This window comes from Ursus americanus, chromosome 10 (genome assembly GCF_024610735.1).
Source record: "Ursus americanus isolate L20-20 chromosome 10, mUrsAme1.1.p, whole genome shotgun sequence".
NCBI lineage: Eukaryota > Metazoa > Chordata > Mammalia > Carnivora > Ursidae > Ursus > Ursus americanus.
The window spans coordinates 53,547,223-53,560,904 of NC_142136.1; the positions used below are offsets into that span (position 1 = coordinate 53,547,223).

The window sequence follows — 13,682 nt, forward strand, 5'->3', positions numbered from 1 at the left end:
CAAAAAGGAAAGGGTCACATATTTCAACTAATGACAGCTTGGAATTTATTTTCTTATTAATACTGGTTTTAAGGAGAGTTGTTATTATTACTTCAGAATAGGAAATCAGAGGAGAAAAGCTCGGCCCAGGGAGGTTTTTGGGGAATCTTTGAATGAATAGCTAAGAGTATTTTTAGATGTATCAATTACTTACATATATAACCATTTCTTTCTACTTTTTTTTTTTCAAGATTTTATTTATTTATTTATTTAAGAGAGAGCACAAGCAGGTGGGGTCGGGAGGGGACAAAAGGCAGAGGGAGAAGCAGGCTTCCTGCTGAGCAGGGAGCCCCTAGGCTCATGACCTGAGTTGAAGGCAGATGCTTAACCAACTGAGCCACCTAGGTGCCCCTCTGCTGTTCTTAAACAATTTTCAAGTGAGTTGAATGTCTTACCTCTGAATCACATTTACATTGTAAGGTTGTTTGATGATCACTCTTTCCATAGATGGAGGAGAAAAAAACAATTTTCTACTTTTCAAAGCTAGGGGGAGAATTTAGATGGACAATGGTATGTTATAGTAGTTGAGAGTGGCTTCTGGAACCTGACTGCTGAATTAAAACCTTTCTCAATCTATCATTAGGAGGGACACTGGGTGGCTCAGTTGGTTAAGCATCTACCTTCAGCTCAGGTCATGATCCCAGGGTCTTGGGATTGAGTCCCGCATCGGGCTCCTTGCTCAGCTGGGACCCTGCCACTCCCCCTGCTTGTGCTTTCTCTCTCTCTCTCTGCCTGATAAATAAATAAATAAATAAATAAATAAATAAATAAATAAGATCTTTAAAAAAAAAAACAAAAACAAAACACTCTCATTAGGAGCTCTGAAACCTTAGACATACCTGACCAAACTTCAGTTTCTCCATTTGTACATTAGACATAGAAGTAAGAAAAGTGCCTGGCATAAGTTAATGCTTAGTAAACATTAGTGTCATTTTATTCTTCTTTATTTTATCTTTTATTTTTATATTTATTATTGTTACTATTTTTCATTTGTAAGATGAGCTAGGAATTTGAATAGAGATGAGCAGTAGACTTAAAGGTGGGTCTTAGGCTACAGAGACAGTTTTAAATAAATGTCCTGTGTCAGTATGTTTTTAAAATAAGGGTCTAAGAAAGTGAATTGCTATGGTAATTAAATTACAGTTTAACTTAAAATAAAATTTGAAAGAAATCTATCATTAATATGCAGCCAAGCAGAAGATGTTATTAATAGCAGCTTTATTTAGGTATGTGTTCAATTCAGAAAGATTGACCAAGCAATGCCATTGGTCCTATCCTCCTCTTTGATTTTATAAAAGATTGGTAGGAACTATGTTAGCAGGCATCTTCTTTGAGTGGTTTAGATTAAGAACATTTCTCAATCTGTCCTCATCCTGTTTGGTTATATTTAGTACATATAAGTGAGCAGAAGTTAAAAGATGCCTGGGTTCCAAGGCAGTATTCGGGACTGTTTAACTGTATTGCAAGTGGACATCTTTTGCTTATTAGTTTGCCAATTTTCAAAATACTTTCTCTTTCCAGTGCTCTCCTAATATATGTATTCTCATGTTTAAGTCTTCTAAGGATTTATTAGTAATTTGCCTCTCAGATAGCTATGTAAAATAAGATATTAAGCAATAGTAACTTTGTATTTTATCTTTTAAAGTTGTATAATACAGGGGCGCCTGGGTGGCACAGCGGTTAAGCGTCTGCCTTTGGCTCAGGGCGTGATCCCGGAGTTCTGGGATCGAGCCCCACATCAGGCTCCTTCACTGGGAGCCTGCTTCTTCCTCTCCCACTCCCCCTGCTTGTGTTCCCTCTCTCACTGGCTGTCTCTCTCTCTGTCGAATAAATAAATAGAATCTTTAAAAAAAAATAAATAAAGTTGTATAATACAAACACACTACATATTTAGAAGTAAATATAAAATAAATCTATTAATATGTAGATGAGTGAGTGTTGGCTCTTAAAAGATCAATAGATTCATGTTGTATAACCTAAAAAAAAAACCTCATCGTTATTGGCCTTTAGGTCACTTTTCATCTGATTTTTTTTTTTTTTAAGTATGTGAGCTTTAGCATCAGTTTTAGTATTTTCAGTGTAAAAAAAAAAAAAGCCAGTGGTTGCTCTTCTTGATCCTTCTGTTGACATGTTCTTGGGGGAAAGTGTCTAATTGTTTGAGTAGTTTACCACAAGCTTATTAATTTGGAAAATTGAAGATTAAGAATGCTAGCTACTTAGGGAACAAATGGCCGCCCTGCTGGTTTAAAGCCTCAGGTCCCTCTCTGTCTGGAGATAGCTTCTTATATAACTAACTCTTCATTCATGCCTTGCTGTTTCTAAGAAATTGGCCATGTCGGTCTGCCAGCTTCCACCAGTTCAGTTTTTCAGACTATGTTTCTCCTTCCCAGTTTTCTTACTTCACTTCCTCACAAGACTCTAAAACAGAGCATGCAAGATGTTTTTTGAACCTAAGTATTTTTTTTTTAATTGTTTGATATGACTGGGAAGCAGAAGAGAATTATGTTTTCTCTGTTCACCCTCTTACTCCTCTACCCCCTAAGTGGGGAGGGGGGGTATAGTACAAATTCTGAGATAGAATTCTGTATCTCAGAAATTTGTGAAGTTGTTCCTTTGCTTACTTTATATAAATACCCTCTCCACCCTCCAACCCCCCCCCCTCCAGTTGCTTAAAGATATTCTACTTTTTCTTAGATGTTCCATGGAAGAATTTTTAGTTCATTTTTAGCAATCAGTTTGGTTCTTATTCTCAGGGAGCTCACTATTCTTCTGGATTATTCAGTAATTATTCTGTACCTGAATAAGGAAAATCTCTTTGGCTCACAGAGGTTTTTTTCCTGGTTAGACTTACTCCCTGACCTACCAGTCACCCCCTTTCCTTTCTGTGATTGTGGCTCAACATGTCTCAGAAATGGATTCTCTATCCCAGTTTTTTCTTGCAGCAAACTCACTACACTGGCTGAATTCCCTTTTGGTTAACTTTGGCATCTTCTGGTATCTTAAGCCAAGTCTTGGCCTAGTCTAATGAGGGGAGGTACTAACCATCCTTCAACATTATCTTGCCCATTTTCAAGGCTGCGTTGTAACAAGTAAACATATATGTATCATAAATGTCTGTGGTTGTATATTTTGGTTTTGTTGTTTTATAAACTAATCACCTGTAATTTTTAGATTCTTTTGTCTGGTGTATCTCTCCAGTAATCACCCAAACCTCATTAATAATTTTTCCTGCACTTAGCTATATATAGTCTTTCCTTTTTCTTTCTATATGGGGTTTCTGTAAAAATATACATGGATGGGGGCACCTGGGTGGCTCAGTTGGTTAAGTGTCCGACTCTTGCTTTTGGCTCAGGTCATGATCCCAGGATTGTGAGATTGAGCCCCCGTGTGGGGCTCTGTGCTCCTTGGGGAGTCTGCTTGAGATTCTCTCTCTCTCCCTCTGCTCCTATCCCTGCTCACATGCTCTCTCTCTCAAATAAGTAAATCTTAAAAAAAACAAAATAAAATACACACACGTGTGTGTATAAATGCACACAGATAGAAAAAATACATAAAAATCAAAATACTTCTTTTAGGGGCCACCTGAGTGGCTCACTTGGTTAAGTGCCCAACTCTTGATCTCAGCTCAGTTCTTGATCTCAGGGTTGTGAGTTTAAGCCCCTCAATGGGCTCCACACTGGGTGTGGAGCCTATTTAAAAAACAAAACAAAACAATTGTTAGCATATAGGATCATAGGTATCTGCATTCATACTCATTTTTAATGTTTTTAAAAAAATAAGTACTGGGGCGCCTGGCTGGGTCAGTCAGAAGAGAGTGTGACTCTTGATCTCAGGGTTGTAAGTTTGAGCTGCACCTTGGGTCTAGAGATTACTTAAAAACAAAATAAATTAAAAAAATAAAAATAAATAACAGTTCATCAGATGATATGCCTAAAGTAAATGCTAAATCGTCTAGTTTTTTGTGCACCTGCATAAAGTCAGGTTATTAAATTCAAGGAACCACTGAGATTAAAGTTAGTATCATTCAATAATTCTTTTTTTTTTTTTTAAAGATTTTATTTATTTATTCGACAGAGATAGAGACAGCCAGCGAGAGAGGGAACACAAGCAGGGGGAGTGGGAGAGGAAGAAGCAGGCTCATAGTGGAGGAGCCTGACGTGGGGCTCGATCCCGTAACGCTGGGATCACGCCCTGAGCCGAAGGCAGACGCTTAACCGCTGTGCCACCCAGGCGCCCCTCATTCAATAATTCTTAACCTTAAAAATTAGTTATAAACACCTGTTATAACAAGGCAAAATCAATGGAGTGGAATTAGGAAGAAATCAGACTTGTTCAGTTTTACACTTTAATGATGTAGAAAATATGTCTAAACATCTTAGAGGACAGTAATCAAAACTACTTTTTGAAAAGTTGGGCCTGTCTTCAAAAAGGAATTTTCCAAAGTTAACTAGATTTAAAAACAAACAAAAACAAAAGCACTAAATGTTGTTTTTATTTTTAAAAGATTTTATTTATTTATTTATTTATTTATTTATTTATTTATTGGACAGAGACAGAGAGAGAGAGAGACAGCTAGCGAGAGAGGGAACACAAGCAGGGGGAGTGGGAGAGGAAGAAGCAGGCTCCCAGCAGAGGAGCCTGATGTGGGGCTCGATCCCAGGACTCCGGGATCACGCCCTGAGCCCAATGCAGATGCTTAACAACTGAGGCACCCAGGCGCCGCCTAAATGTTGCTTTTAAATATACCTAAATACTCTGGAATCTTGGGTTTGGAAAAACCTGTTGTGCTATTAGGTTGACTGCTATATTTTATGGTAGGGAACAGTTTTTTAAGACATATAATAGAGAAGTGCATTATAATGGCCTCAGTCTTTCATATCCAATTCGTATTTTTTTCTGAAATAATTAGTGATCTAAATAAAACTAGAGGTTCTGGATTTTATATACAATATCCTTAACATTGCACTTTTTTTTTCATTGTTGGAAAGTTTTAATTAAATGAAGGTATTTATAGCAGCTTATGAGATTTGTATCAGTAATTTTTGTTTGATAGAGACTCTTGAACCGTTGTGTATTTTGGTCAAGAAATAGGAACATGGTCACCTCTTCATAAATTATTTTAGGTAAATTTAAAATTTCATCTTAGATGTTTCCCTCTGCCCAGCACACTTTCCTTTATCACCACTCCCTTGGTGCTTGTTAACAGAAGCAAATTAATTTTAATATTAGCTTAAGCAAAATATGATTAGGAAGACCAGTCTGCTGCGGAAGTTAGCCATATGTATTTCAGAGCTAAATAAATAATTTCTAAATTGCATGCTGTTTTGGATAGTCCATATTACATCTCTGCTTTATTAGCAAGGATGATTATGATTCCGATGCTCCAGTTTTAACCTTGACTGACATCATTGCAGTTTAAGACATTTAACCAGAATTTATTAGATAGGGGTATCTCTAAGATTGTGGTATCACATATATTACTGCTGACTGGTTTTTACTGCTGATGAAACAGCTGCAACGATTATTTTGTTCTTGTAGATTTTATACATGAAGATAGAATATAAATGTCCCAGTAAACTCATCATATGTATTTTTAAACTAATACAAATGAAAACCGTGTTGGCTGGTAGCAATTTAAAGTGTATTTTTGTGTTTATAGTATTCATCAAAGTATTAAGCATACATTTGTTAAAAGTTCTGCATTCTGTTCATGTCTAAGTTGAAAGCCTAATTAATGTAAATGTGCATTTTTGTGCATGGTATTCATGGTTACGTCGTGAAGATATCTTTATACTGGATAAGATAATAACCAGTGCTTACTGAAAGTCTGTAGTGGGTGAGGCACTTTACATATAAATTAAAATTTCTTTTAAGTCTTATAAAAGGTCTGTCAACAAATCATTATCTCCATTTTGTTATGAGGATGTTGAAGTTCAAAGAAGTTAAGAATCTTGCTTACATCCTGTAAGCAAGTTAGTGAAGGTTGATTGCATTTGAATCCAGGTCTGACTTCAGTGCTCATGTGTGCTGTATTTTTTCTTCACAATATGTCCATTCTGCGGACTGTACAAGTCCTAAAAAGTTAACCTCCTTTTCCGCAAACTTGTTATATGAAAATCTAGATTTACTAAGAGACAAATTTGGGCTATCCTTTATTCTTGTGAGATGATTCATCTCATGTTCTTTAAATGACCCAACGTGATATTAAACATATTATTTGCTTTCCCGTAGTTGAGTTTGTCACTCAACATTTTACGAGTACCTGCATTGTGAGATTTTATCAAGCGAGGCAAACCAGGGTTTTGGTACTCTGTATTCAGCACATACTTCATGAACGCCTGTTTTATGCCAGGTTCTAAGTATTAGAGATTAAGTGGCTGGCAAAAGCAGACACAGTTCCTGCTGGCTCTGGAGCTAGTATACCTGGATTTCAAGTCTTGGATTCACTTTTACTTCTTAATAACTGTATGATCTTAGGTTCCTTAGCCCTCGTAAGTTTCTTTTTCTTCACCTGAAAGAAGGAAAAAATGATAGTACCTTTCTTAGGGTCATTGTGAGGATTAATTGAGATCATGTATGTTCCTTAGCGTGGTGTCAGGCATGTAATGAAACAATAAACATTATCTTTTAATATCATCTTTAAAATAGCGATGGAGCTGTAATGAAATTTCTTTAAAAAAACCAACAAGCTTCATTAGTATTATTAGCTTCAGTCTGGGTTGGTAGTCCTCTTTTCTTACTTGCAAAGTCTCATTAAATGTTTCATTTGCTCAGCACATGGCCATATATATTTTAGAAATATAGTACCCTATAAGCTGTGTTTTTATTTTTCGTATTTTCACGACAGTGCTAGAAGCATTGCATGGGGTAATTCCAAATACAAGAGTACGTATGTTTGGCTTGTGGCAAGTAAAGTAAACTGTTTTTCATTACTTTTCTTTTGAAAAAGAAGATAAAGAGTCACTTTGTGATTTATTCTATGAAGCAATGAGAATAATGAGAACGTGAGAAGAATTTAAGAAAGAAATTCTTCATTGATAGCAAACAAAAATATGACAACATCACTCTGACTTATGATTGGCATTTCATATGATTTCTTGAGTCTTTTTTAACGGAAAGTATTTCTAAATATTTTAAGAAATGGGAAAATTGAAAATGATATTTTCTATATACTTACAACACAGTACTTATGCACTTGGATATGTAAATCCAAATGCATCTATCTGAATTTTAAAAGGTACACTTATTAAAAGTTACACAGGAGTAATTAATCTAGTCAAATATCCCTCTAGATTATTAAATTGTTTTGGAATATTATGATCTATCAAGAGTGTGAGGATGAGTTAAATGCATCCAGAGATGATTTCTTTTAGAGACGTACATTAAAATGAATGACAGATTTCTTTAAGTAGTGGTTTCTATTGGTAATAATTTGTTACGACAGTTAAATTCTCTTTTTGTGAATTTATGCAAAAACTTACACTACCTCTAAGGAGATTTGTTCAGTGATATCTCCTGTAAAAAGATATGTCAGGGCTATTTTCATTATCTGTAATGAAATCTTGTTAGAGAAAATCTTACTTTGACATTAAATCATTCTCATTTTTTTTCATAACCAAAGTCCAAATGCCAAGGAAAAGTCAACTCAAAAGCTGGAGAGGTATGTGAACAGTTCAATTATAGTGAACTGTTCTAAAGTAGATTTTATTGTATTTTTGTATTTTCATAGTTCCTTTAAATCCTGATTAAGCCGTGTTAGAGTACATAAGAGATAATTTGATGTTTCATTAGAAACATTTTTTCCCCTGTTAAACATAAAAGAAGATTGTGTGGTTGATATGGAATTTTGGTCTTTTTTTTTTTTTTTAATGTGGGCTTTTTTAAAGGACTTTTTTGGTATAATTTAAAATATTTCCTTTAGTAATATGCAGCCAACTTTTGCATTACCTTTGATTTTGTAAGTGGAAGTCAGAGTTCTGAGAATGAATATTAGCTTTGCTACTAATGTATTCTAAGTTTTTAATGTGTAAGCAAACTTTAGGCAAAATATGCTAATTTATGTAACCTCAGGATTTTCAGAAATCTTTTGTGGAAATTTATTAAAATTAAAATTTAGCTACCTGCTCTAACGGCTAAATTTTAAAGGTGCAAATTTAAGGTATAATTTGTTCTTAGAAGCTAAAGAAAATGAGAGGCATAGAAATTATTTAGCTGCTTTTTGAGAGGAAAGAAATGCACTCACATTTAGAGCTGAGTTTCTGCATTTCATTGAGAAGCCATATATAAAACTTAATTAAAAAATAGCTTCCTATTTAGCATGAGGTTAAAGAAATTAACTTTGAATTTGAGATTTAGCATCAAAATAGGTATTGAAAAGAATAAGGTTCTTTCATAAGAATAATGTTTAGTGATGCTTATTTAATATTTTTGAGCTTGAAAAATGAATAGATTCATAGGATGGTTCTGAAAATGAACTCCTTTATTATTTTGATACCACATAAGCTGTTAAGGCTAAGTTATCCATGTTGTGTTGGAGCTCAGCCTGCAAAGAAATGAATTTGCTGATTTTTGTCAGTTGCAAGACCAGTCAGGGTTACTGTAGCCTGCCAGTTGACTACATCAATGCATAATATTGTGTGAAATCATCAAGTGGTACTCTTTGTTTTGAAAGTGACAGATGTAACTTTTTATTATAATTATTAATACAAACAAAGAAACTAATAGTGCTTTTATTTATTTATTGTCATCACGCAGTTTTCTAGGAATGTTCAGCAATATGTCAATTCAGTTATAACTCTAGTATGAAATACAGGAATTATGAATAAGCTTTTGGTGCCTGCTGTTAAAATTAAATCAATAACTTTAATACCTTCTTACAATTACATTTGGTTTCACTATAGCTCTGTCTTAGTACATCTGCACATCTCTATACTCTCAGTAATTTTTACCACTTCAGTTTCTTTGTAGTTTTGTAGAAAGGATTTTAAACCTTACAGCCTCTTAACATATTTTATTACCATTTACTTAAATGATAGATAATGTACATGCTTGTTCATTGTGCAAGTACCCAAGACATTCTGATTGAAAGCTTCAGGAGAAATAAACAAATAGCAAAAGCATTCAGTCTTTATTTACAATATATAGAACATCGTTTTCCTTTTAAAAGTCTGATCAGCAGGAACACCCTCGAGAAGGACATCTTTAGCGATAGAATTTACATACCGTTAGCTCACAGTAATTGATTAGCAGCAGGGCTCTGAGTACAGAGCTGGCCCGGCACACATTATTTGGGATGCCTTTGATGCTGTGGTTTTCCGAAGCTTGCTGGCTGCATGCTTGTTGCTTTTGTTCATGACACAGGTAATTACTTGATAAAATGAAGTGCATCACTGTGAACAATTGACCCTTTGGAACAATCCAGGCTGGTCAGCAGTCTAAAACCACACTTTAAGGCCATCATTATAGCCTCAAACTTAAGAGTTTCCAAGGTACAGACAAAGGTGTTGTCTTCCTTTAGTACAAGTCGAGTGCCATTTTCAGACTTTATGAAGTATTTAAATTGAATGATATTTGATGATATTGAAAACTCCTCTGGAAATCCATCCAGCCTGCTTTTGGACACCAGAACAATGCGAGATTTTATTTTTGATATGAAATCAGGAGCATTACAGAAAATTCTCAGTCCTTGTGAGCGATCATGGTTATCTGTTATTTCCAAGAAAGTAGTCTCTCTGGGTGTTAGCTGTTCTTTTTCCCACCTGGATTTCACTTCCTCCGCCAGTCCTTTGAGCTGAAAGAATTCTGCTTCTTGTGCAAGAAGTTGATTTTCTCGAAACCCTTCGGGCAGTAGAAGTTCTCCATTTCGTAGGAAGTTTAGGACATGCCTGAAGAGAAGTCCGTCCCTGTCTATGAAGTAATGACCATCAGCATCAAACGGGCAGAGAATTTTTCCGTTTACTATACCTTCAAGGAAAGTGTCTGGATACTTGGTCAGTGTTTGTTTTTGAGTAATGTATAAATATCCACCAACGTTGAGGGTCATCAGCGTGGATTTGCAGTTCTTTCCTTGGTCAGCATCTTCCAAGCTGTTGTGTTTCCCTTCATACTCCTTTTCTTTTTCTCTTCTGTTTATTTTACGCTCCATTTTTGAAAATGCTATTTCAGCCTGTTCTTCTTGGCTTTGAGATTTTTAAAAAAGAAACACTACCACACAAGCACGCCTTTATTCAGCCCCAGCCTGGTGATGGAATGGAAATGCTGGCAGCATCGCCTGAGCTGTCAGCTCGGTTTTGCAGTAGGTGGCGTATCAGCTATGTGTGCGGGAGCTTTCTGGAGTAAGACAGGGGGAAAAAAAAGGTAATTTGCATTTAACTGTATCGGGGAAGGAACTTGTTTTAAAGATTTTCTTGTATAGTCTTTGAAATAATAAAAATTGCTCAAAATAAATTGAATGTCCTCTTAGCAGTTAAGCAATTACAAATGTTTAATTCTCCAGCTAAGTTTAAGTGTGTTTCCATTTCTAAATGTCTTTTAAGTTATTGCTCAATCAGGCAAGCTTAATATTGAATAATAATGTTAACTTTTGGAGGATAATGTATATTGAATTAGTATCACCTTTTAAAGCAAATCATAAACAGGAAACCTAAAGAGAAAGGAAGTAGGTGTATAGAATCTTTTCTCCTATAAAAAGTCACACATTTCACAGTGGTATACTCATTTTAGAGACCCAAATGAGAATATTTAAGTCTTATTTGTGATATTGCACTTGAATTTAATTGGATTTGCATGTGATTCTGATTTGGGGATTTTTAGCATGTGAGAAGAAATTTTCTTAAAGCCCTTTAACAAAAGGTTCTTATTTATTTATTTATTTATTTCCCTAAGGGAAAACATCAAATATACAGGCTTTGCAGTATTCATTTACATTTCTTTTTGTTAAGATTTCCTATGGAAAATTCATAAGCTTCTTTTGCCCTGCAGCTGCTCCAGTGCTAAACAAAGACTTGGCTGCTATAGAAAATACTATAACTATATGTGTGTGCGCGCATGCGTTTACACATACGTGCATGTGTTAAGATAAAAGATTCAGGATACCTGCTATAAAATAGTGTCATGGTAAATTTTACTGTTTTTTTTTTTTTTAATTGTTGTTGTTTTCTCCCCCCCACAAGTGTTTACAAAAGGCAAGAGAAAGGGCCAAAGACAGCTTTTTGCCTTTTTTTGGGGGGGGGGGGGAACTGGAACAGTGTTGAGTCTGGTGTTTTTCCCGTTTCTTTCTTTTTTTTTTTTTCCTCTTTCCCTTGTAACTTACCTTCCAAAGCATTTACAGATCTGAGCTTTCATTTCTAGAGTTTAAAGGCCCAGTGGTAAGAAATGTGAACATTTTCCCCTGTACACTATTATTTGAGTAGTCTATCTGCTAAATTATTCTGAGGAACTACATTATTCTCAGAATTAAATTAGATTTAATATTGAATTGACTTCTGTTACATTAAAGGTGTTTTTTAATTATTCAACTGTATGTTGGTGGAAATACTGGAGCAGAGTCTTCTAAAAATGCTTACCTTGTATTTTCTGTAAACATTGTTAGATTTTCTTTAGATATAAAAAATTGTATCCCTAATTATAGCAGGTAACATATTGATCATTGAGATTATCAAAAGTCCATTGAAATTAAACTAGAAATGCATAAACATTTTTAGAGCTGAGTTTTTGCTTGGGAATCATAAAATTCAACCTCATTTTACCAAAAATAAAATTACATTCTGGAGTTTTTAGTGTTTTATCTAGAACTTTACATTTTGTTAATGGTAAGCCAGCACTTGAACTAAACCTTCCTCTCAGTCCTGCATCTTTTAAGAAGAGTTTACTCTTATATTCTGTTTCTTTCTTTCTTTTTTTTTAAGATTTTGTTTTATTTATTTGTCAGAGAGAGAGAGCAAGCACAAGCAGGGGGAGCAGCAGGCAGAGGGAGAAGCAAGCTTCCCACTGAGCAAGGAGCCTGACACGGAACTCGATCCTAGGACCCTGGGATCATGACCTGAGCCAAAGGCAGACACTTAACTGACTGAGGCACTGAGGTGTCCCGTATTCTAACAGTTTCGTGTGTTTGTTGATTTTATTTCGGAATCAAGTCTTTTTCTATGGATCTGACTTTTTAAGAAATATTGAATATATATTTTTTGGTACAACTTTGGGGTTCATATGCATGGGGTTCATATGTTTATAGTCACTGCACCATGTTATAAGCAGAATCAACAAAGGCATAATAATTTCATTAGTGGGTCTAGTCCCTTTAAATGAACTTTATGGAACGTCAGAATCAATAGAACATAACTACAGTATAGTGGTGGGACCCAGGTTTTGTGTTTAAATCAAGTGATGTAGTAGAACACGAGGTCATACCAGGCCTTCTTCCTCACATCCTGTTTGGCCCGTTTGTAGATGCCGTCATGGGGAAATAAAGCCAGGCTTTCCCAGGATGGGAAGGTGAGGCAGGGCTACTGCAGGTTGGACTGCTGCCTCTTCAGTCATCATTCCAGGGTTGCCTTACACTTGGCTAACTCACTTCTGGTTTCTGCAGTGTGAATTTTAAAACTATTGGTGCGTGTTCTTTGTTTCAGCTGGCTTGCCTTGACAGACTCTGAACCACCCCAGTGTGTGCTTCTGACCCTTGATCACTTTTTTTTTTTTTTTCACTCTAGACTTTAGTGTTCTTGGCTTCTACACACCTGACATGTATGATTTGTTTGCCGCCCCCGTGGCCAGGCAACAATAGTGTAACGGAGGCTTTGTCTTAGTGCCAGACTAGAAGTTGATAGGAATCCACAGCACTTTTCTTTTGTGTCCTGCTGCCCCCAACTTGCAGTCTTAAAAAAGAAGAATGGCTCCCAGTAGGCCTCACTTTATCCCTGTTATTCCACATTATCCTCTTTGAGGTAACGTGATTGCATCTTACAGAAGTAGCAGGCGCTTGTTTGTTGATCACTGCTGCCTGTTGTGGTACACCGGCCCCTTACGAGAAAGCCAGGTTGTTTCCTTTTCTCTATCCTAGTCTAGGTTTGTATTTGCCTGCTTGGGTGGATGGAAGTGGGGAAAAGCCTGTCCTGGATTTTGTCGATCAGGTCCACACAGCCTTAAGACTATAAAAATCATGCTTCAGTACCTATGCCAAGGAAAACATGGTGTGATTATCTTTCTCCACGTTACTGCAGATATAAACTGCAATTCCAGCAAAAGGCTTAACCCCCATGTCAGAGATTAGCTCACTTCGATCCACTTGACCACTAGACTTGAGGATTTCGTCTCCTTTGCAGGCAGAAGGTTGTTTTGTTTTGTTTTTAAAGATTATTTATTTATTTATTTGACAGAGATAGACAGCCAGCGAGAGAGGGAACACAAGCAGGGGGAGTGGGAGAGGAAGAAGCAGGCTCCCAGCAGAGGAGCCCGATGTGGGACTCGATCCCAGAATGCCGGGATCACGCCCTGAGCCGAAGGCAGATGCCTAATGACTGCACTACCCAGGCGCCCCTTGTTTTGTTTTTTTTTTAATGGTAGGGGACCCTGTTTTCTACTCAGTACCCTAGACCTTTATTAGAGTTAGAGCACCTTTATCTTAAACTTCTGTAATCACACATATAAAA

The 13,682-nt window shown here is 36.1% G+C and overlaps 2 protein-coding genes across 3 annotated transcripts in view; one reads left to right on the forward strand and one right to left on the reverse strand.

Moving 5' to 3' along the window:
- The window catches only part of GTF2F2 (general transcription factor IIF subunit 2), a 133,783-nt gene that overhangs the window by 49,451 nt on the left and 70,650 nt on the right, over window positions 1-13,682 (forward strand). The gene's annotated exons all lie outside the window — the stretch shown is intronic.
- Window positions 9,404-10,254, reverse strand: KCTD4 (potassium channel tetramerization domain containing 4). The gene has a single exon (XM_045796777.2). It carries the CDS (start codon window positions 10,181-10,183, stop codon window positions 9,404-9,406), a length of 780 nt encoding a protein of 259 aa, XP_045652733.1. The 5' UTR covers window positions 10,184-10,254.

Excerpts from the sequence above, each read along its gene's own strand:
- KCTD4 (XM_045796777.2), bottom strand. The coding sequence starts at position 10,183 with ATGGAGCGTAAAATAAACAGAAGAGAAAAAGAAAAGGAGTATGAAGGG.